General features: G+C 31.9%; 2 protein-coding genes across 2 annotated transcripts; both read left to right on the top strand.

The window, feature by feature from the left end:
• Positions 1 to 9308: 9308 nt before the first annotated feature.
• On the top strand, positions 9309 to 13330 carry LOC130941125 (uncharacterized). The gene is made up of 3 exons (XM_057869522.1): positions 9309 to 10155; positions 10261 to 11478; positions 11667 to 13330. The coding sequence occupies exons 1-3, from the start codon at positions 9309 to 9311 to the stop codon at positions 13328 to 13330; spliced, it is 3729 nt and encodes a 1242-aa protein (XP_057725505.1).
• A 5639-nt stretch (positions 13331 to 18969) lies between these two features.
• Positions 18970 to 22698, top strand: LOC130942179 (probable galactinol--sucrose galactosyltransferase 1). Its single transcript, XM_057870875.1, has 12 exons — positions 18970 to 19270; positions 19352 to 19581; positions 19673 to 19763; positions 19843 to 19891; positions 19973 to 20064; positions 20145 to 20252; positions 20341 to 20886; positions 20982 to 21123; positions 21225 to 21292; positions 21458 to 21592; positions 21673 to 21890; positions 22127 to 22698. Exons 1-12 carry the CDS (start codon positions 19077 to 19079, stop codon positions 22507 to 22509), a joined length of 2256 nt encoding a protein of 751 aa, XP_057726858.1. The 5' UTR covers positions 18970 to 19076; the 3' UTR covers positions 22510 to 22698.
• Positions 22699 to 25270: the final 2572 nt, after the last annotated feature.

The following is a 25270-nucleotide window of genomic DNA, read 5'->3' as shown; positions in this document are numbered from 1 at the left end:
TCTGAATGGAGCATCATAGGTATTTTCTATGATGGTCTATCTGAACTGTCCAAGATGTCTTTGGATAGCTCTGCTGGAGGATCTCTTCATTTGAAGAAGACACCTGCAGAAGCTTAGGAACTAATTGAAATGGTTGCAAATAACCAATTCATGTACACTTCTGAAAGGAATCCTGTGAACAATGGGACAAATCAGAAGAAAGGAGTTCTTGAGATTGATACTCTGAATGCCATATTGGCTCAGAACAAAATATTGACTCAGAAAGTCAATTTGATTTCTCAAAGTCTATCTGGAATGCAAAATGCACCAGGCAGTACTAAGGATGCTTCATCTGAAGAAGAAGCTTATGATCCTGAGAACCTTTCAATGGAAGAGGTGAATTACATGGGAGAACCCTATGGAAACACCTATAATTCTTCATGGAGAAATCATCCAAATTTCTCATGGAAGGATCAATAGAGACCTCAACAAGGTTTCAACAACAATAATGGTGGAAGAAACAGGTTTAGCAATGGCAAGCCTTTTCTATCATCTTCTCAGCAACAGACAGAGAATTCTAAGCAGAACCACTCTGACTCAGCAACTATGGTCTCTGATCTAATCAAAACCACTCAAAGTTTCATGAATGAAACAAGGTCCTCCATTAGAAACTTAGAGGCACAAGTGGGACAGCTGAGCAAGAAAATTACTGAACTCCCTCCTAGTACTCTTCCAAGCAATACAGAAGAAAATCCAAAAGGAGAGTGCAAGGTCATCAACATGGCCGAATATGGAGAGGAGGAAGAGGCAGTGAACGCCACTGAAGAAGACCTCAATGGACGTCCACTGGCCTCTACTGAGTTCCCCAATGAGGAACCATGGGAATCTGAGGCTCAAAATGAGACCATAGAGATTCCATTGGACTTACTTCTGCCTTTCATGAGCTCTGATGAGTATTCTTCCTCTGAAGAGGATGAGTATGTCACTGAAGAGCAAGTTGCTAAATACCTTGGAGCAATCATGAAGCTAAATGACAAGTTATTTGGAAATGAGACTTGGGAGAACAAACCTCCTTTGCTCACCAAAGAACTGGAAGACTTGTCTAGGCAGAGATTACCTCAAAAGAGACAAGATCCTGGGAAGTTTTCAATACCTTGTACCATAGGCACCATGACCTTCAAGAAGGCTCTGTGTGACTTAGGGTCAAGTGTAAACCTCATGCCTCTCTCTGTAATGGAGAAGCTAGAGATCTTTGAGGTACAAGCTGCAAGAATCTCACTAGAGATGGCAGACAATTCAAAGAAACAAGCTTATGGACTTGTAGAGGATGTTCTGGTAAAGATTGAAGACCATTACATCCCTGCTGATTTCATAGTCCTAGAGACTGGGAAGTGCATGGATGAATCCATCATCCTTGGCAGACCCTTCCTAGCCACAGCAAAGGCTGTGATTGATGTTGATAGAGGTGAATTGATCATTCAAGTGAATGAAGAACCCTTTGTGTTTAAGGCTCAAAGATATCCCTCTGTCACCATGGAGAGGAAGCATGAAGAGCTTCTCTCAGAACAGAGTCAAACAAAGCCCCCACAGTCAAACTCTAAGTTTGGTGTTGGGAGGCCACAACCAAACTCTAAGTTTGGTGTTGAACCCCCACATTCAAACTCTAAGTTTGGTGTTGGGAGGTTCCAACATTGCTCTGAGTATCTGTGAGGCTCCATGAGAGCCCTCTGTCAAGCTACTGACATTAAAGAAGCACTTGTTGGGAGGCAACCCAATGTTATATTTTATCTATTTTCCTTTGTTATTTTATGTTTTCTGTAGGTTGATGATCATGAGAAGTCACAAAATCAATTGAAAAAGCAAAAACAGAATGAAAAACAGGAAGAAAAACAGCACACCCTGGAGGAAGAACCTACTGGTGTTTAAACGCCAGTAAGGCTAGCAGATGGGCGTTTAACGCCCAGTCTGGCACCATTCTGGGCGTTTAACGCCAGAAAGGGGCACCAGACTGGCGTTAAATGCCAGAAAAGGGCAAGCATTTGGCGTTAAACGCCAGAAATGGGCACCAGCCCGGCGTTTAACGCCAGAATTGGCATGAAATGCATTTTTGCATGCCATTTGGTGCAGGGATGACTTTTCCTTGACACCTCAGGATCTGTGGACCCCACAGGATCCCCACAAAGCCACCTCCCTCTCCTCTATTTCTTCTTCTTCTACTCTCTTCTTTCTTCTTTTGCTCGAGGACGAGCAAACCTTTTAAGTTTGGTGTGGTAAAAGCATTGCTTTTTGTTTTTCCATAACCATTTATGGCATCCAAGGCCGGAGAAACCTCTAGAAAGAGGAAAAGGAAGGCAAAAGCTTCCACCTCCGAGTCATGGGAGATGGAGAGATTCATCTCAAGGGTGCATCAAGACCACTTCTATGAAGTTGTGGCCTTGAAGAAGGTGATCCCCGAGGTCCCTTTCAAACTCAAAAGGAGTGAATATCCGGAGATCCGACATAAGATTCGAAGAAGAGGTTGGGAAGTTCTCACCAACCCCATTCAACAAGTCGGAATCTTAATGGTTCAAGAGTTCTATGCCAATGCATGGATCACCAAGAACCATGATCAAAGTGTGAACCCAGACCCAAAGAATTGGCTTACAATGGTTCGGGGGAAATACTTAAATTTTAGTCCGGAAAATGTGAGGTTGGCATTCAACTTGCCTATGATGCAAGGAGATGAACACCCTTACACAAGAAGGGTCAACTTTGATCAAAGGTTGGACCAAGTCCTCACTGACATTTGTGAAGAGGGCGCCCAATGGAAGAGAGATTCAAGAGGGAAGCCGGTTCAATTGAGAAGGCATGACCTCAAGCCCGTGGCTAGGGGATGGTTGGAGTTTATCCAACGCTCAATCATTCCCACTAGCAACCGGTCTGAAGTTACTCTAAACCGGGCCATCATGATCCATAGCATCATGATTGGAGAAGAAGTAGAAGTTCATGAGGTTATAGCCCAAGAACTCTATAAGGTGGCGGACAAGTCCTCTACCTTGGCAAGGTTAGCCTTTCCTCATCTCATTTGTCACCTCTGTTATTCAGTAGGAGTTGACATAGAAGGAGACATCCTCATTGATGAGGACAAGCCCATCACTAAGAAAAGGATGGAGCAAACAAGAGACCACACTCATCATGAAATCCCTGAAGTGCCTCAAGGGATGCACTTTCCTCCACAAAACTATTGGGAGCAACTAAATACCTCCCTAGGAGAATTGAGTTCCAACATGGGACAACTAAGGGTGGAGCACCAAGAACATTCCATCCCCCTCCATGAAATTAGAGAAGATCAAAGAATCATGAGAGAGGAGCAACAAAGGCAAGGAAGGGACATTGAGGAGCTCAAGCACTCCATAAGACCTTCAAGAGGAAGAACAAGCCGCCATCACTAAGGTGGACCCGTTCTTTAATCTCCTTGTTCTTTATTTTCCTGTTTTTCGAAAATTTATGCTTATGTTTGTCCATGTTTGTGTCTTATGATCATTAGTGTCTTAGTGTCTATGCCTTAAAGTTATGAATGTCCTATGAATCCACCACCTCTCTTAAAAGAAAAATGTTTTTATAACAAAAGTGGATTTTCTGGAGCTACAGAAGCCCAATTGGCGCGCTCTCAATGGCGTTGGAAAGTAGACATCCTGGGCTTTCCAGCAATATATGATAGTCCATACTTTGCCCAAGATTTGATGGCCCAAACCGGCGTTCAAAGTCACCTTCAGAATTCCCAGCGTTAAACGCCGGAACTGGCACCAAAGTGGGAGTTAAACGCCCAAACTGGCACAAAAGCTGGCGTTTAACTCCAAGAGAAGTCTCTACACGAAAATGCTTCAATGCTCAGCCCAAGCACACACCAAGTGGGCCCGGAAGTGGATTTTTATGTCTTTTACTCATCTTTGTAATTCTTAAGCTACTAGTTCCCTATAAATAGGACCTTTTACTATTGTATTTTCATCTTTTGATCACTTTAGATCTTAGATCATAGGGCTGGCCTCACGGCCATGCCTAGACCTTGTTCTTATGTATTTTCAACGGTGGAGTTTCTACACACCATAGATTAAGGTGTGGAGCTCTGCTGTACCTCGAGTATTAATGCAATTACTATTGTTCTTCTATTCAGTTCTGCTTGTTCTTGTTCCAAGATATCACTTGTTCTTCAATTTGATGAATGTGATGATCCGTGACACTCATCATCATTCTCACCTATGAACGTGTGACTGACAACCACCTCCGTTCTACCTTAGATTGGGTGAATATCTCTTGGATTCCTGATACACGATGCATGGTTGATCGCCTGACAACCGAGCGCTCGCCTGACAACCGAGCCAGCCATTCCGTGAGATCAGAGTCTTCGTGGTATAGGCTAGAACTGATGGCAGCATTCAAGAGAATCCAGAAGGTCTAACCTTGTCTGTGGTATTCTGAGTAGGATTCAATGATTGAATGACTGTGACGTGCTTCAAACTCGCGATTGTGGGGCGTTAGTGACAGACGCAAAAGAATCACTGGATTCTATTCCGACATGATCGAGAACCGACAGCTGGATAGCCGTGCCGTGACAGGGTGCGTTGAACATTTCCACTGAGAGGATGGGAGGTAGCCACTGACAACGGTGAAACCCTTGCATAAGCTTGCCATGGAAAGGAGTAAGAAGGATTGGATGAAGACAGTAGGAAAGCAGAGAGACGGAAGGGACAAAGCATCTCCATTCGCTTATCTGAAGTTCTCACCAATGAATTGCATAAGTATCTCTATCTTTATCTTTATGTTTTATTCATCATCTATACCCATTTGAGTCTGCCTGACTAAGATTTACAAGGTGACCATAGCTTGCTTCATACCAACAATCTCTGTGGGATCGACCCTTACTCGCGTAAGGTTTATTACTTGGACGACCCAGTACACTTGCTGGTTAGTTGTGCGAAGTTGTGATACAGAGTTGAGATTGCAATGAGCGTACCATGTTGATGGCGCCATTGATGATCACAATTTCGTGCACCAATAGTCTAGGAGATTAGGACAGTTAAGGTAGGTAGTTTTTCTCTATAGATACAAGTTCATTTTGATAGAAAGTAACCTTGAAAATTGTGTAGTTGATGTGATTGGTTAGGTACACGTTTGTTGAATTTTATTATTGTTATGGTCTTTGGTGTGAGACAGAATTCTTTTCATGTGATTTCAAGCATGTATGCTATTTATTAGGTTATGCAAAGTTGTTTTAGATGCATTAGGAGAATGTCTTCATTCATTCTTTTCATATTATACTTCACTTTTCCTCTCTCAGTTTGACTGAGAAAAGAGTTTCATCCTTCTCTTCTCCTCATTTTTATAAAAATATTAAAGAAGAATGTAATATGGTTCTGTCATATTCTCCTATTGTTTTTCTTTAATTTCAGATCCCTCTTTGTAATTTTATTCAATTTCTTGAAATTTCATCATGTTTTGGTGCTTTGGGATCTGTATTCGGGAGCCATGCATAGATGACTTTGTGATTCCCACAATTTCATTGATTTATTGCTACAATCATGTGATTTTGATATGAATGTGGTTTATATGTTCATTTTCATTTATGAATAATGTAGTTCCTTCATATCATCATATGTTCTACTATCTATCTGTTCAAAATCAGTTCTTTTATATATCCTATGTTTTTCTTGATAATTATGGTTGGATTAGGATTATTGTTATAAGGTTATTGGTTTTGCACATTGTCATGCTGATATCATTAGTATATATGTATTATGGTGTTTAGGGTATAAGTTTCTTAGTTAATTCAGTTTTTCATTTTATAGTTCATTGGTCAGTTTTGAGTGGTAATTAGACGAATTTGGTGTTCTTTTATTCTTAGTAATTTGGAACTAATAGCTGTGATGGGAGTTGGTTTTTGTCAAAGTGCTCATCAAATTATAGTTAATTCAATTTCTCATTTTATACTTCATTGATCAGTTTTGAGTGGTAATTAGACAAATTTAATGGTTCTTTTTTAGTAATTTAGATCTAATAGTTGTGATGGGAGTTGATTTTTGTTAAAGTGCTCATCAAATCATAGTATGTATAGATTGTTTCTCAATCAGTTCTAGGGAGGTGAGGTTGTATTTTTATTATTATATGCTTCAAATTGTTGAAAATATAATGTGAATTTCATTCTTCTGAAGTTATGATGGGATGTTAGTTTGAATGATGTTATTTGTGATCTCATCTCATTCTTTTATACATGATTCTGATGTCAGTCAAAGTTGTTGCTTCCTCATTTTATTTTGTCAATTTCGAAGTTATGATGGGATGTTGGTTTTTGAATTTTTCTTCAAAAACAAAAAATGGATTGGATGTGGTTAGGTGGGGAAAGTGATTCTCTTCCCTGTTTTTCAGTGTACCCTCACATGAAAAGTCAGATTTTGGTGGTTTGGTGGGAGAAATGACATCATCTTCTATAACAAATAGTACTATCTTTTATTATTCTATCAAAAAAGTTATTTGGTTAATGAGAGTAGGTATCGTTACTTGTGACTAACTCCCCTTTGTCATTTGTTGCAAATCAATCCCATCAGCAAGTACTTTCATGGCCTCTCTGGTTATAGGTTTTCTTTCAAAAAAGAAAAATATTCCCCTTCTACAAATCACGTCAGATCTCCTGCTCTTCATTCTTCGGATGGATGATTATCAGCCTTCTGCATATTCGATTGGTAGGTGTTGATTGCTGTCAAATTTTCGATGATGTGATGGTCATTCAAACTGTTTTGCCTCATAATCAGTGCTCATCCTTCTTTCCAGCGTAGTCCTTATATATGTATACATTCCCTTAAGAAATATACCCTCCAATGAATATATCAATTCCACTTTTGATTGGTTTCAAAGTGAGTCTTATATACACAATGATCTTTTATTTTTTTCCTCCATGGTTCAAATTTTTTAATTTAAATCCTAAATTGGTTTCATTTCTCTGTCTATAAATTGGATCCTAAGTTTCACAAGTCTGCTGCATTACTTCCATGCTTTAAGAATATTCTGAAAAGCCTTTCTACTTATTCTGATTTTATTTTTTGAAAGTGAGGGTTATAAGTGTATGCAGTGAGAAAACAAGTTATACTCCTTCATTCTCATTCATTCCCTTCAAATGAACTTACGGGGGTTCTTTGATTTCTTTTTTTTTTTGGGTTATATATAACTGAAGTGGTGTCTAAAAAGGAAGTACTACTTTTTTTGAAATACCATTATGGTGAATATTAGTTGGTTCTAAATTTCTTTAGCTTGGTTAAAATTTCATAAAATGTCTCAATCTTATGCTACTGCAAGATTATATAGAAAAAATTATTTGAAGAGAAAGAGAGGACAACAAGTTGAAGATAGAAGAGGTCAGTTTTGCTATATTCATTTTTGGGTTTTTTTGAAAGAAATTAAAATTTACATCTTTTCATTACAGATGTTTGTTAATATTATAAAATTAGTGTTCAATTAATATTATTGGTTGAATTTCTATGCTTTATTGTTTGATGTTGTTCCTACTTCTAATGTTTCTCTTATTTTAAGTTCAAATATATTGGTATGTGGTATTTATTAACCTACCTGTTTAATTTTTTTGATCTTCCCATAGTTTTAGTTTTACATTTAAAGTTCTTTTTTTTTTCTTTAGAGGGATCAATTATTTTGCAAGATACTCCAATTATTAATGCCAATTTCATATTATCAGATATGATTTTATTATTTCAAATTTTCTAATTTCTTTGTTAACTTAGAAAGTATAGTTATTATTTACATTATTTTTTCAATTATTTTAAAATATAAAAAGGACTCTTTTCTAATTATTGTTATCATATTTATATTTTTTGTCTATTTATTTTGGTTTATATATTTTATTATTAAATTAATTTTTGTATATTTTATTTTTTTATGTTGTTTATTATGCCTTTAGTTATTAATAAATTCATAATTTATGATAGTTTGTTTAAATATTTCTTTGATGTGTATATCTTTATATTTGATTTATTTATAATAATTTTTTTTATTTCATAATAAAAACCCAAATCAAGACGACTCTGAAATATATGATCCTACTGTAAATTCTTGGAATGAGTTTCGGTCTCCTGTTGATCATCCACTTTTTTCAGAAAGTGAAATTCAAGGTATTTCAGTATACTTATAATTGATTTATTTATGGAGTTTGCATTTTTCGTATTAATTTAGATATAATCTACTCATTCAGTATATTTAGTCACGTTATGTTCCTTTTATAATTTCAATATTGTGGTCGTAATAAATTTTATATGACATTTTTTTACCAAATATAATATGATAAAAAATAGTATTCATTGGTTTTAAATACTTTCAATATAAGTGTCTCAAATTTGGTTAGATTAATATTATTATTAAATATTTATATTTTCAATTTGTAGACAATGAATATCCAGTGAATAATTTCTGAATCTTTAATTGTTTTACTGGTATATTTTTTTAAGTAAAAAAAAATTAACAACCATTTAAGTCTTCATTTAATATCATTTTTTACTTAGTTAAATCTGTAAGGATTTGTTTATTATTTAAATTTTTTGTTCATTTTTGTAGGTTGTCTCGATATTGGTGACTCTGTGTATAGTTGTCTATATTGTGGTGCATTGTTTTGGTTACTAGAGCGGGTTTAAAAAACAGTCAAGAATTAATCAGCTTCTTTTTACACTTTGTTGTTTTCAAAGAAAAATTCAATTACCGTATCTTCAGAAAGCTCCAGATTTATTATATAATTTGATTCATGGTCATGATAATAAGTCTTTACAGTTTCAGAAGAAAATTCGGTATTATAATAGTATATTTGCTTTCACTTCTCTTGGTGGTAAAGTAATAGACTCAGTGAATGATGGAACTGGCCCACCGCAGTTCATCATAAGTGGCCAAAATTATCATAGGATTGGAAGTTTATTACCTCAGGCTGGTCAAGTTCCGAAATTTGCCCAATTATACATATATGACACAGAACATGAGTTAACGCATAGAGAAGGAATATTTGGGTACGGTCAACTCTTACAAAAATTTTGTTATGATTGTTTGTAATTTTAATTTGTTTCTTTTATTTTCAATTTAATTTTTAGTTGGTAAAATACTAATATGGATGTAATTTTTGATTATTATAATCAAAATGTTCGTATCTTATTGTTTAATTATTGTTGTTAAGATTCATTCTAATTATAAAAAATGCATGTTTCTTCATTTTAAGTAAAATTAGTTAGTAATATTGTGTTACTATTTTCCTTAATTATAGGCAAAGTTCAAATATAGATAGACAGCTGATAATTGATTTGACCCAAATGATTGATCAACACAATCCCATAGCACAATCATTTAGAAGAGTGAGGGAATTCCATGAGAATCACCCATCTGAGGTGTTTTTTTTGAAATTGTTTAGTCAAAGAGAACGTGATCGAAGAGTTTATAATTATCCTTCGTGCGATAAAGTTGTTGCTTTGGTTGTTGGTGATTTTGATTCTTCTGATACTGGTCGTGATGTCATTGTTAAATCTGCAGCTGGCCAACTTCAAAGAATATATGAGACACATGCTTTATACTGGCCATTGCAATATCTTTTGCTTTTTCCTTACGGGGAAGATGGTTATCAATTGGGTATTCCTTATCGAGATATTCAAGATATAAATGTTGCAGGGAAAAGGACTAGAGTATCCATGCGAGAATTTATCTGTTTTCGTTTGCAAATGAGAGAGTATGAGGATAGCATTATTCACAAGTCTAGAAGATTGTTCCAACAGTTTGTTGTTGATTCATTCTCTATGATTGAGTCACAAAGGCTTTATGAAATCAGGAAAAAACAGAGCACAATTAGAGGAGAAGTCTTGCAAGGTATTGAAGAAGCTATGCGACGCGGTGATACTGAAGCATCATCAATTGGAACTCGAGTGATTTTGCCTTCTTCCTTCACTGGTGGTAAACGTTACATGTTTAATAATTGTCAAGATGCTATGGCTATTTGTAAGCATTTTGGATATCCAGATCTATTTCTTACCCTTACTTGCAATCCTAACTGGCCTGAGTTTCAAAGATATACTAATCGTGATCAAGTTCCAATTGCTGATCGGCCAGACATTGCTTGCCGAGTCTTCCATGCTAAGATGAAATGTCTTCTTAATGATCTTAAGAATGGTGTTTTTTTTGTCCTCTTAATGCAGGTATATCGAATTCTATATTAAATTTATGCTTACTTATAAAAATTTCTATATCTTCAGACATTTTTTTTTTACTTTTTAGGTATGTATACAATTGAGTTTCAAAAAAGAGGTTTGCCACATGCTCATATTCTACTTTGGCTTGATGGAAGGAATAGATTGCAGAATATTGAAATTATTGATGAGTTGATTTGTGCGGAACTTCCTAATCCTATGAAGTTTCCACATTTGTATACTGTGGTTAGTAAATACATGATTCATGACCCTTGTGGTAGGGTAAGACCAACTTCTCCATGCATGAAAGATGGAAAATGCTCCAAGTTTTATCCGAAGCAGTTTGTTAATTATACGAGTTTTGATGAAGATGGTTATCCTATTTACAAGCGTCGAGATATTGGTGTTATAGTTAAAAGTCATGGTGTTGATCTTGATAATAGATTTGTTGTTCCATATAATCCATTATTGTTGATGAAGTACCAGGCTCATATCAATTTGGAATTTTGCAACAAGTCAAATTTTATAAAGTATCTTTTCAAGTACATTAACAAGGGTCCAGATCGTGTAACTGCAACCATTAGTCATTCAACTGAGACAACTCATTCTTTTGAAGTGGTTGATGAGATCAAACAGTATTATGATTGTCGGTATCTTTCACCTTGTGAATCTATGTGGAGAATTTTTGCATATGAAATTCATCATAGATGGCCACCTGTGCAAAGACTCACATTTCATTTACCTAATCAGCAGCATGTTGTGTTTGATGATCATGATACTATTGGCTCTATTTTATTAAGAAATAGAGATTTGATGACAATGTTTACTGCTTGGATGATGGCTAATCGAACATATGTTGAAGGGCGAACACTAACATATGTTGAGTTCCCAAGTAAATTCGTTTATGATTTACAATCTCGACAGTGGAAACCAAGAAAAAGGGGATTTTCTATAGGAAGATTGAGTTTTGTTCATCCTTCAACTGGTGAGCTGTTCTATATGCGTATGCTTCTCAATGTGCAAAGAGGATGCACCAGTTTTCGAAGTATAAGGACTATCAATTCTATTTTATATGATACATTCCAAGAGGCATGTTCTGCTATGGGTTTTTTAATAGATGATAATGAGTTTGTCTTGGCCATTAATGAAGCGGCTGAGTTATCTTCTGGTGCCCAATTAAGAAAACTTTTTGTTTCATTGTTAATATATGGTTCTGTCTGTAGGCCCGTTTTAGTTTGGAATCAAACTTGGAAACATTTATCTGATGATATCATTTATTACAGGCGAAGTGAGCTTCATTTTCCAGGTATTTACTTAATCTTTAGTTTATCTTTTTTATTTATAGGATTAAGAAAAATTCTTAACAATAAATAAATAGAAAATAATGTGCACAAAGTTTGGAATACATACATAGCATGATAGGGAAAATTTTCAAACAATACAAGTTTTTGATATCTTGATGAATTTACTAACTAAAAAAAAAATATATTGCAGGAATAACAATGACTGATGAAGAGTTACAAACATTTTGTCTAATAGAGATAGAGAAATTGCTACAGGCCAATGGAAAATCATTAAGAGATTTTGCCGGTATGCCTCTTCCTAATGTTAATTTGGTCTCACAATTTAGTAACTCTATGATTTTGCGTGAATTAGAATATGACATTTCTGTGATGCTTGAAGAACACGATTCAAATTTTCCAAAGTTGAATGAAGAACAGAAGTCAATCTATGATAGGATTATACATTGTGTTACTAACAAGGAACACGGGTTGTTTTTCATTTATGGGTTTGGTGGGACTGGAAAAACTTTTTTGTATAGACTCTTATCTGCTAAATTGCGTTCTCAAAGAAGAATTGTTATTAATGTTGCTTCAAGTGGAATTGCTTCATTATTGTTACCTGGTGGTAAGACAGCTCATTCTATGTTTGGTATTCCAATTGAATTGAATGAAGATACTATTTGTAGAATTTCGAAAGATAGTCCTAAGGCTGATTTAATTCGACTTGCTGAGCTAATTATTTGGGATAAAGCTCCAATGACTAACAAGTTGGCATTTGAAGCTTTAGACAGAAGTTTTCGAGACATAATGACGTCGATTTCAGTGTCTAACAAAGATCTACCTTTTGGAGAAAAAATCATTGTTCTTGGAGGTGATTTTCGACAGGTTTTGCCTGTTATTCCTAAAGCTTTTCGTGCTGACATTGTTATGTCATCAATCAATTCTTCAATTCTTTGGAAGCACTTTGAAGTGTTGACGTTGACAAAAAATATGCAGTTAGAAAGTGCTACAAATCAATCAAATCTGGAAGAATTGAAAAGGTTTTCCAATTGGATTCTTCGGATTGGAGAAGGGCGTATTGGGACAATAATTAACGAAAAGCTTTTAGTTCAAATTCCAAATGAGTTTCTGATTTTTCCTTCTGATAATCCAATTGATGATATTATAAATGCAATTTATCCTGACATAGTTAGAAACTTTGATGATACTGATTTTTTTCAAGACAGAGCCATATTAGCTCCAACAGTAGAGATTGTTGAAGAAATCAATGATCACATTGTTCAATTGCTACCTGGGACAGAAAAAGAGTATCTAAGTGCTGATTCTATATGTGGTAGTGATGCTTATTGTGACGTTGATGTTGATTGGATAAATACTGAGTTTTTGAATCAAATAAAATGTTCAGGGTTACCGAATCACTCATTGAAATTGAAGAAAGGTGTGCCTATTATTTTGTTGAGAAATATTGATCCAGCTGGTGGCTTATGCAATGGTACTCGCCTTATTGTTAGAGATCTAGGAACAAATGTGATTGGAGCTGAGATTGTCTCCGGGAGTCACATTGGAGATAAAGTTTTCATTCCTTGGATGAATTTAATTCCGAGTGACGCTGGGATACCTTTTAAATTTCAACGGAGACAATTTCCTATAAACTTGTGTTTTGCAATGACTATCAATAAGAGTCAAGGTCAAACTCTATCTAGTGTTGGACTGTTCTTGCGTCGACCGATATTTTCTCATGGTCAACTCTATGTCGCTATTTCTCGCATGAAGAGCAAAGATGGTTTAAGAATTTTAGTATCTGGCGAGGAAAATGATGATTCTACTTTAACTCATAATGTCGTATTTAAAGAAATATTTGATAAGATTTTATAATTTATTTTGTTTTGTTTTTATATTAATGTTATTTTATATGGTGGTTATTTTTTGTAATGATACTGCTTTATTGTATTAAATATAAAGATAAATTAAAATGTTAAGTTATTTTATATGATTCAGTTTATTCAAATACGTTTTAACAAATTTTTTTTCTATTTACTAAATTGTATTTTTATGAAAATATCTTTAAAAAGTTTTTTAATTGGTAAAATATTTTTTTAATATACTCTTAAATAATTTTTTATTTATTAAATTTTAATTTTACCAAAATTTCTTTAATAAAAATTATATTTTACTATTAATTTCTTAATATCAATGCACATTTTTTTAACATTAAATAAATTTTTTTTATCAATATTATATGTATAACAATTAATAATAATAATTAATAAACTAATAAATAATTAACAAAACAAATCCCTTCAAATCAATAACCCACTAATCCTGAAATCCTAAACCCACTCTCACCTCCACATTAGAGAAAAGAGAGAAGCCACTTTCCACCAATTATTATTACCGTTTTAATTTTGATTTTCTATCCGTTTTATTTTTCATTTATATTTTTGTGGTAAATTGCTAAAAGATAATTATAAAAAATAACAAATTAATAGATTACATGCTTACATATATAATCTTTTCACACTTTTAACTAATTGTATTTACTCATTCTAATTGAAATATCAAATTATTTATTTTTCATATCATGTATAAGACCGTGCAATTGCACGGGTCTTCACACTAGTAAATAAAGCTTTCTTTAACCAACCAAGTTGGGTTGGTCTAGTGATTAGCTCACTAGTCCGCTTAAGTAAGTGTCGGAAGTTCGAATCCCGCCTTATGCATGCAGTAATTCATTGGCCAGCGGCAAACCCTTAAATAGAGCTCAATACCGCGGTGGATTAGTCTTTGGCCTGCCGAGCTAGAGGATACCGTGGGAAACAAAAAAAAAAGCTCTCTCTAACCAACTTAGGGTTAGTCGAGTGGTCAGCTCACTCATCTGCTTAAACAAGTGTCAGGGATTCAAATCCCCTTGTGCATGCAGTAATCTATTGGCCAGCGACAAACTCTTAAATAGAACTTAGATTTACAATGGATTAGTCATCGATCTGTCAGATTGAGAGATACTATGGGTAACAAAAAAATTAAAGCTCTCTCTTGTTCCAAAACAAATATTTAATTAGTATTATATTGTTTTTTACCAATTATGATAGAGGCACTAAATCGGTGAGGATTTAGGTGTCTTTATGTTAAGGGGCTTTTAGTTAATTGAAGGTAATTAAAGTCTCTGCATTGATGGCGTTGTTCCCCACTTCCACTCAGAGTCTTTTGAACTAAACTACATACTAAAGATGTTATTATGTGTAGAACACTTTAGTTAGCGTAGAAAAGTAATAAATAATAATGTTATGTATACGTTAAAATTAGTTATTAATCAATCACTGAATAATAAATATGTATTGACTCTCATAAAAAAAGTATATTATTATAAAAAAAATTTATTTATTTATTTGTTCAACTTTAGAATAGATATAATATTTCTAGATAATAAAATTAATATATAATATATGAATAAATTATGCTTAAAAAGTGACAATATCATTATATTTTCTACCTAAATAATATTTGCAGCTTGTCCTTTTCCACAAATCAACACCACAGATTCTTCTTACTTATGTTATATTTATTTATAGGCATAGCTAACGTGATTTTTCATCCTACCCTCATGTGTCCACCGTTCATAATATCATATTGTTTTTGTCATTTTATAATTATATTTTCAGCCTCACAGCAATGATTAGGGACAAATGAGCCGCTAGTGGCCCACTAAATAAAAATATTATTCATAGATTAAAATTAATTATTTATTAATATATTTATATATAAATAAATTACTAAAAAATTTATATTTAAAAATATATTTTTAATATATATTTATATTTTAATATATATATTTTATATTAATAACTAATTTTTGTATACACGTGATATAATCAAAATTAGGATGCGTTTATATATGTAACATAATTACTACACAATATGAATATATATTGATAACGTAAACATTAGGGTATAATTTGTTCTTTCTATAATTTTAGTAAACATTAGATATTTAATATTTAATTAATTGATGCCATCTCGATTATGGCCCTTACACACGTATGTGGCATACCAATAATTGTTAATTGTTAATATGATTGTAATGTTTAAAGCAAAGCTTGACTAACATTTCTCCACAAATAAATAACAATTACTTAGCTTGCATGAATGAATAAAACTACAATTAGCACGCAATAATACATTCTCATAATAATTATAATAAACAACTTGATTACATCAAGTGCAAAAAACATAGTAACATACACGCATGTTGTGGTTGGCAATGACTAGTATATATGTATATTATTACCTATGTAATGCATTCAATTACAATTAATATCAAACGGACTAGTCAACTAGATATGCCAATTATTACAACCTTTTTAGAAGATGCCAAGTTGGATCTCAATTGCAATCTTAACCACCGCGTCACTGCCACGTACTTTTTTCAAATCTAACGTCACACTTATTCAATTTGGAGAAAACTCAAGCACTCGACTTCACTCAGATGATTTGACCGATTTAACTAAATTTTTATTTAATAATTCTCAACTATCAACCTAGGAAGCACCGATACGACACGCAATACGGACACGACACAACACAATACGAATACGTCGACACGTTCTTTTTATAAAACATTGGATACGACACGTTTAGGATACGTTGTGAATTAAAATTTAAATAATATATTAAATTAATAAAATATCATATTGTAAATATAAGAGTAAATATAATTGCATAAAAAAATCTTAAAATTATGCAATTATTAAAAAAATAAAAAATTTTAATCTACTCTTGTCATCTCGCTAACAGAATATTTTAAAATTAGAAAGAAAAAATTGGTTAATCGAGTCATAAAATCACAAAATCAGTTGAGGATTTGCAATCCAACAGAAAGATCTGTCTCATGAACATCTGAATCGGGTCGGACTCGTTCGGATTCGTGACCGCTCCACTAAATTTCTGCATTACAAGAAGACACGCCGCTGATATGCTCGTTTAAAATATCCACCGCATGTCGGCGTCGAATTCGCGTCCGACACGGATACGCTAGTACCACAAAAAAATTCGTGCTTCATAACTATCAACTCCACATAAAATCGACTACACGTGAATTTTCACTAATCTTTGTCAAAACCCTTAGTGGTCTTTTCTGTTTAAAGAGGTACTCCTTTTTCATAAATAATCATCAACTACCTATATATAGGGTTTATTGAATTCAAACTAATTCAATCCAAGTTTAAAAACCACTAAACTCTAATAATTTATATTGAATTGAATTGAAATCCACTACACTCTTACACAAATCATATAAATTTGATCTTTTTTTCTACAATATATTTTATTTTTACTTAAAATAATATTTTGTAAATACAAATGAGATTTTAGTTCTATTTTTGAATATTAAAATTTAAATTTTTTTATAAAACCGAATAATCGGATCAAATACAAATTTCATTAATATAAATTAAATTTAAAAATAAAATCAAACTAATATAATTTAAATTATATATTTAAAATTGGATATAATTTTGCTCTATTAACTATAAATTGAAATAGAGAGCATGATGCTAATAAGATATAATTCAAATGATATAAGGTTTGTTTGGATGTCATTTTTAAAAAAGAGATTTTTAATGATATTTTTTTTTAAAAAAATTTATAAAAATAAAAATAATTTTATATTTGAATATCTCATATAAAAAATCTTTTTATCTATTAATTAAGTTTGGATAAAATAAGATAAAAGTATTTTTTTATTTATTTATTATGTGAAAAATATTTTTTTTTAAAAAAAATTTAAAAAAATATAAATTATAACTTCTCAAAAAGGATGTTTTTTATTTTTTTAATGTTTTTACTTTTATTAGTAAAAATTTATTAAACATATTAAAAATAAAAAATAAAAAATTTTTTTCATCGATTTAATAACATATAAATAAATACATAATTTTCTTATAATCTCTTCAAATCGTAAATTTGAGTCTAACTCTTAATTTAAAAAAATAAAAAAGGCAGCATGATATTTAGGAAGGAAGGCAGAAAATCAAGTTGATCCAACATTCATCAAGTGTCACGTGTTGTTGTTGGCCCTACTGGTCATTCATTCGTTGTACCTTAACTCGATTATCACCGATATTTTCTCTTACTAAATAATAAATATTTAACCCCAACTATTCATAGATTTTATTGGAAAAGACAAAAGGCAACTATTTCAATAAAAATGGTAAAAATATTGTTTTATAATAATTTTTATTTAAAAAATATAATTTATTTATTTAATTATATTTTAAAAATTTAAATAAAAATAATATTTTTATAATATATAAAAATTAAATTTTATAATATATTATCTAATAATTAAAATAAAATATCTTCACATGAAAATAATAAAATTTTTATTACAATAACCACCAAAACAAAATTCCTTCACGTAACCATCAGTGCCACGTGATTTCACTTTTATCATTCAGATATGTTTCATGCTTCGTAGCTGTACCATTCCAATCTTTCTTCAAATCAAGAAACGTTTTTATTATTATAAAGTGAAAAATTCAGGAGAACAATAATTACTTTCTCATACTTAGTAGCATATAAGGTAGGAAAGTCCAATTGTCTAATGTTAAAAAAAAAATATTATGAATTTATGATTATTTGAATCTGGATGGTTTAAAGTTCCGAGAGCTGATCAATTTATGAAAAGTGGCTAGCTAGATTGCAAAAGTATATAGTTTCCTATAATATATGCTACCATATTTTTGTTTTCTATGTTAATTAGTGGCACTGACAAAATCCCAATAATTGTAACATTATTATTATTTATTATTGTTTCTTTTTTTTTAAAACTACTCAAATAAAAATATTTAAAATATATTTTTTTAAATTATTTTTTAATAATTAAAATTTAATATATATAATTAATTAAATTATATTATTTTTATCAAAATTAGATTAGACAAATTAATTTGATCGAAAAAATAATATATTAAATTTTGAATTATTTTAAATTAATATAAACTTTTATAAAAAATGATTACAATATCTTTATTATAAAAAATGACTAAAATATTCTTATTATATATATTATTTTAAAAATCTTAAATTTTAACAATTTATTTCTCTGCCGTCATAAAATTAAGATTTAGAATTTTTAAAATTAATATATATATATATATATATATATATATAATAGGAGTATTTTAATTATTTTTTATAATAAATATATTGTACTCATTTTTTATAAAAAATAATATTAATTTAGATCGATTTAAGATTTGATTCACTATTTTTTCGATTAAATTAATTTATCTAGCCTAATTTTAATAAAAATAACATAATTTAATTGATTATATATATTAAATTTTAATTATTAAAAAATATCTTAAAAAAAAAACATTTTAGACAAGTAGCTCCTTTTTTTTTTTACTTATAGGTCCCTAACATGTTGGTGTGTAGTTACGTGTAGATTATGATTTTCCAATTGCTATAAATACCCACCCTTGATCTGTGCTTTTTTGTATTGTATTGTATCTCACGTATTTTTCTCTCTTCTATCTTTCTATCTATCTATCTCACAATTTGGATTTGAAACAGCAACACTCTCTATCCTTTGTGTGTTGCTGTTGTTGAATTCAAAGAGAAGATGACAGTGGGAGCAGGAATAAGTGTTGCAGATGGGAACTTGATGGTGTTGGGGAAGAAGGTGATGAGCCATGTGAATGACAATGTTCTTGTGACACCAGCATCATCTGATGGTGCCCTTCTCAATGCTGCATTCATTGGTGTTCATTCCCATCATAAGGGTAGCCGTATAATCTTCCCAATTGGGAAGCTTGAGTAAGTTTTATTTCCTTGTCTCTTTCTTTGGTGTTTTTTTAGTACTTTAAGGATGTGATTGTGATCATGGAAGTGATGTAGGGGTTTGAGGTTTATGTGTTTGTTCCGGTTCAAGATGTGGTGGATGACACAGAGAATGGGGACATTTGGAAAAGATGTTCCAATTGAGACACAGTTCTTGTTGATTGAGACACATAATGGTTCTGAAGACCAATCTTCCTATGCAGTTCTTTTACCACTCTTGGAAGGTGACTTTAGAGCAAGTCTTCAGGGGAATCATCAGAATGAGATTGAAGTTTGTGTTGAAAGTGGTATGTCTCATGTCTTGTATATCCTAATAAGAATTAAGAACATGTTTTGTTATGTTGTGTATGTGTGATGAAACATGTGTTTGATTTGCAGGGTGTCCTTCTGTGGAGGAATTTGATGGGACTCATCTTGTGTTCATTGGTGCCGGATTAGACCCTTATGAAGTCATAACCAATGCTGTCAAGTAATTTAATTTCAATTCTCATGACATGATTCAAGTTCTTATTGCAATGTTTCTTATAATTGAGTTGAATTTTGTTCAGGACTGTTGAGAAACACATGCAGACATTTTCTCATAGGGAGAGAAAGAAGGTAAATCTCATTGTGTGTCTTAATTCTAGTGTTTGTTAAATGTTAATTAATCATAACATTTTCATAACTTTTTGTATTCAGATGCCAGATATATTGAACTGGTTTGGATGGTGTACATGGGATGCTTTCTATACCAATGTCACATCAGATGGTGTAAAGCAAGGATTAGAGAGGTGTTATTCATTTTCCATGGACAAAATTTCAAGCTATGATAATAGTTAGATTTTTGTATAATATATGTTTTTTAATGCAGCTTTAAGAAAGGTGGGATTCCTGCTAAGTTTGTTATAATTGATGATGGATGGCAATCTGTTGGTATGGATGCTAATGGTACTGAATGGAAAGCTGATAATTGTGCAAAGTGAGTACTTCTTTTTCTTGATTTCATTGTGTGGATTCTAGATTTTACAACATTGAACATGTTTGATTGATTCATTGTTCTTCGCCAGCTTTGCGAATCGATTGACAAATATCAAAGAGAATCATAAATTCCAAAGGGATGGAAAACAAGGCCAAAGGGTAGAGGATCCAAAATTAGGACCAAGTCACATAACCAATGAAATCAAACAAGAACATGGCTTGAAGCATATATATGTGTGGCATGCAATTACTGGATACTGGGGTGGGGTTAAGCCTGGTATTTCTGGTATGGAGCACTATGAATCAGCAATGGCCTACCCTGTTTCGTCGCCTGGAGTTGAGTCGAATCAACCGGATGAAGCCTTAGCAACTATAGCCATCAATGGACTAGGCCTTGTGAATCCTGAGAAAGTTTTTAGCTTCTATGATGAACTCCATTCTTACCTTGCTTCTGCTGGCATTGATGGTGTCAAGGTTGATGTCCAGAACATTCTTGAAACACTTGGTGCTGGCCATGGTGGCAGGGTGAAGCTTGCAAGGAAGTACCAACAAGCATTAGAGGCATCAATCTCTAGGAACTTCCCTGATAATGGAATCATTTGTTGCATGAGTCACAACACAGATGGTTTATATAGGTACTAATTAAGGATTTGCTTAATTCTATGAACATTAATCTTTGGATTCATTCAAGTTAGCAATGGATTTTCTCTTGATTGTTTTGTTTATGTAGCGCGAAACATTCGGCTGTTATTCGAGCTTCTGATGATTTCTGGCCAAGAGACCCTGCATCACACACCATTCACATTGCATCTGTTGCTTACAACACAATTTTCCTTGGTGAATTTATGCAGCCAGATTGGGACATGTTTCAAGTAAGTTCAAATTTCAGATCCTAACATCATTTTTCAAAAGATTTTACTTGCTTGCTTTCTTGACATGTTGATTTATCATTTGAAACTTTTCTGCATTGTAGAGCTTACATCCAATGGCTGAATATCACGGCGCGGCTCGAGCAGTTGGAGGATGTCCTATATATGTCAGGTAAATGGTGATGAACTAATTAAACCCGTCAAATCATTTAACGACTCTCAGCTATCAACTTCATATATGAAGTTAAATGCACCTGAGTTTCCATCTTTAGTATATAATGTATTAAGTGAATTAGGGTAATGATTCTTAATGTTTGGATATTGTTACTTGATTCAGTGACAAGCCAGGACACCATGACTTTAATCTTTTGAAGAAAATTGCACTTCCTGATGGTTCTATATTGAGGGCTAAACTTCCTGGTAGACCAACTAAGGATTGTTTATTTGTTGATCCTGCTAGAGATGGAAAAAGGTTAGAGAATCAACAATTATACTTGGACTAATTGATGTAACATATTTATTGTTCTTATGGTTCATTTTCATTTTTCTCAGTCTTCTCAAGATTTGGAACCTGAATGATTTTTCTGGAGTTGTTGGGGTATTCAACTGCCAAGGCGCCGGGTGGTGCAAAGTTGGAAAGAAGAACCTCATCCACGACGAAAATCCGGGGACAGTTTCCGGCGTGATTAGGGCTAAAGATGTTGATCATTTATCCAATGTCACTGATGAAAATTGGAATGGAGACACTATTGTATTCTCCCATCTTGGTGGTATGTTTAATATCTAGGCTTTATAGTGGAAATTTAGGTGCGGTCGACTTCACGTGAAGTTGATAATTGAGAACCGTTAGATGATTTGACTGATTTGACTAAATTTTCATCTAACGATTTTCAACTATCAACTTCACATAAAGTCGACTGCACTTGAGTTTTTACCAGGCTTTATACATTATACTTTTAATTTAAGGCATGACTAATTTATTCTTTTTATGATGTTAATTTTGCAGGAGAGGCTATTTATCTTCCAAATGATGCATCAATTCCAATTACAATGAAATCCAAAGAGTATGAAGTATTTACAATTGTTCCTGTGAAGGAATTGGAAAATGGTGTCAAGTTTGCTCCTATTGGTTTGATCAAGATGTTCAACTCAGGAGGTGCAATCAAAGAATTAAACTATGAATCCAATGAAACAAGCACAAATAATGTTGTGATGAAAGTAAGAGGGTGTGGCCAATTTGGAGCATATTCATCAACTAAGCCTAAGTTGGTAACAATTGATTCAGAGGAAGTTGAATTTAGATATGAAGAAGATTCTGGATTGGTTAGTGTTGATCTGAGAGTGTCAGAGAAGGAGTTATACCAATGGAACATTTCTGTTGGCTTTTGAATCATAGAAAATGTTTGTCTTATGAAATAAATTATTTCATGTAAGAGCTTCTATAAGCTACTTTTTTGTAATATAGATTTATAGGATGCAATAGAAAAAGAATGGCAAGCACAGCTTACCTATACAAAATTTTCACCAAAATTGTTTCAATTTTTTTCTTCTCTTATTTTATTCATGGTTCTCATCATTGTACATTTGAGTTCCGCTAAGAAACTAACTACTAGTAAAGCCACCTCCAACTAACTAGTTGAAAAACAAAGGTTTAATTGCTCTGTTGGTTTTTATAATTTTGTGAAATTTTTAATTAGGTTTTTATATATTTTTTTTTTAATTGAATCTCTATACTAAATTTTTTTTTCAATTAAGTCCTTCTTAATAGTAATTGGCTTAATTTTATAGGGACCCAATTAAAAAAAAGAATTGGTATAATAACCTAAATAAAAAAAAAAGTATAGGGACCTAATTAAAAAAAATTTTGGTGTAAAGACTCAATTAAAAGGAAAAAAATTATAGGGACCTAATTAAAAATTTTACAAAACTATAAAGACCAATAGAATAATTAAACCAAAAACAAATTCGTTACAAAGAAGAAAAAAAAACAATCTTCTACTATTCTAATTTTTCGAATTTTAAAATCAGAAATAAAAGAGATTTGACTTAATTAGCTTATATTGTAGTTGGTACTTTAAACTTTTTCTATACATTTTGATTTTTGATCATGAAGAATATTATACATATCCAAAACATTATTTTTTGTGTATAATATCACAACTCAATACTAAAAAAACAGGTACGGTAGTCAAAGTAAAAGTTATGGGAAAGTATGAAGAGCCAATGGAATATTTATATAATGTGTACAATGGAGGTTTATGAAATATTAGAGATATAATTATTTGTGTTACCTTTTCCTATCAGCTGAAGCTTTTGGGATGAGTGGTCTGACATAGTATTAGAGCGCTAGATCCGAAAGGTCAAGAGTTTGATCTTTGGTGAACACCAAAATCAGTTTAATTTTTCGGAAAGATGTTTATTATCCCTAGTACTCGGATGTTCATTTTATAACTCAATAAGCCATTGTACACATTATATAAATAGTCCATTGTTTCTCTAGCAGGATCCAAAAGTTATAGATCAGAGAAATACAAATTTTGTAAACAATATTATTTTTTTTAAACATTTGTCAGGTTAAAATATTCATGATAAAAATAGTAATTTACTGAAAAAAATAATAAAAGTAAAAGTGTTTAGAGAAATAAAAATCAAAATGACATGTCTCATATTTAGAGGGATTAACAACATATGTAAATCCAAAAAAAAAATAAAAAAACTCCTTAGATTTATTACCAAAAATCACATAATTTTGTTTTTTAATAAATGTTTTCATTTATTTTTATTTTTATATATATTAAAATTATTTTAATATTAAAAGCAATCTATATGTAACTTTTAAAATATAGTGTGCTGCCATATAAAACTAATTTATCCAAGTTTAGAATGTCAATGACGTTTATGTATATATGGTTACTTATATGGATCTAATATTTGAAAAAGAAATGGTTTAATGTCTAAAATGATGGTTAGCCACTAATTAACGTTTCCCTCAATGGTACCAATAGAATAAAGATTTCATTTAGTAATATTTAATAGAACTTGATTAGATTGACATTGACGCAATAACTTGCTAATGAGAATCACTAAGTTAAAATTTCTACTTGCTAATGTAATTCAATAACTTGTGGTTCTAAAACGTTTCATTTATTTTAGCAAATCAAAACTACTAATTAAGTTCCTTATTTTCATTACATGTTAAAGACTTTATTAGATTTTTGAAATTTCTAATATTCTTCTTTTTTTTTTTTACTCTTTTTTCTTTTTCTTTTAGTGTTCTATATAATTGTGTATATACATTTATACTATTCTTTTGTGAAATTTGACAATAAAAATTCAAAAGAAGCAACCAAACCCAATTTTCATGTTGTTCCGTGTTGGAATGAAGAAATGTCTTTTGTATAAATATCAACTCAAAATGCACAAATATAATTAGGTGGAAACTCAGGTGCAGTCGACTTCATATGAAGTTGATAGCTGAGAGTCGTTAGATGAAAATTTAGACAAATCAGTAAAATTATCTAACAGCTATCAATTATCAACTTCACTTGAAATCGACTGAACCTGAGTTTTTACCATATAATTATATAAATACCCTTATATTATTATTTTTTTCTCACAAACTTATTAAATCCTTAGTTATTAAAGAAAATATCACAATTGTATAAATTCAGATCTAAAAGCTCAAATACTCAATGTATTTCATGTGCTTTACAACATATTTTTTTCCCTTCAATATTCCTTAAAAAAATATATATTATATTGATTTTCATTACATATACCTTCTTGCTCTACCTTGTGATTGTTGAGAAGAGAAAAATCAAACTTTGAAAGAAGAATTTAAAGAATGGTTGATGAATTCATGGAGCAATTTCCCTTGATTCATCAAAGCTGTTCTTCTTCATCTTCAGGCAATAACGTGACAAGAGAGCCTCCTAAGAGAATTGGTAAGTAATTTCAGTTTTGTTCTTACACTTAATTTTATATATAGATTTTCTAATGAATTCATTAATAATCTTCAAGCAATCATAATGTATCAAAAGCAAAATTCATAGTATTGGAATTGCATTCTGGGATGGAAATAAACAAGTAGTGCAAAATTAGTTAGACTAGTAGATATGAATGGTAGTTAAGATAACCAATAATAGCAATT

This window comes from Arachis stenosperma, chromosome 7 (genome assembly GCF_014773155.1).
Source record: "Arachis stenosperma cultivar V10309 chromosome 7, arast.V10309.gnm1.PFL2, whole genome shotgun sequence".
NCBI lineage: Eukaryota > Viridiplantae > Streptophyta > Magnoliopsida > Fabales > Fabaceae > Arachis > Arachis stenosperma.
Note: the sequence above shows the minus strand (reverse complement) of the source record. Positions and strands in the feature narration are given on the sequence as shown.

Bases quoted from the DNA above. Each gene is read 5' to 3' on its own strand.
- LOC130941125 (XM_057869522.1), top strand. From the start codon at position 9,309: ATGATTGATCAACACAATCCCATAGCACAATCATTTAGAAGAGTGAGG. The intron at 10,156-10,260 runs GTGTTTTTTTTG...TTTACTTTTTAG, and splicing joins TCTTAATGATCTTAAGAATG to GTATGTATACAATTGAGTTT. The intron at 11,479-11,666 runs GTATTTACTTAA...AATATATTGCAG, and splicing joins AAGTGAGCTTCATTTTCCAG to GAATAACAATGACTGATGAA.
- LOC130942179 (XM_057870875.1), top strand. From the start codon at position 19,077: ATGACAGTGGGAGCAGGAATAAGTGTTGCAGATGGGAACTTGATGGTG. The intron at 21,593-21,672 runs GTTAGAGAATCA...CATTTTTCTCAG, and splicing joins CCTGCTAGAGATGGAAAAAG to TCTTCTCAAGATTTGGAACC. The intron at 21,891-22,126 runs GTATGTTTAATA...TTAATTTTGCAG, and splicing joins TGTATTCTCCCATCTTGGTG to GAGAGGCTATTTATCTTCCA.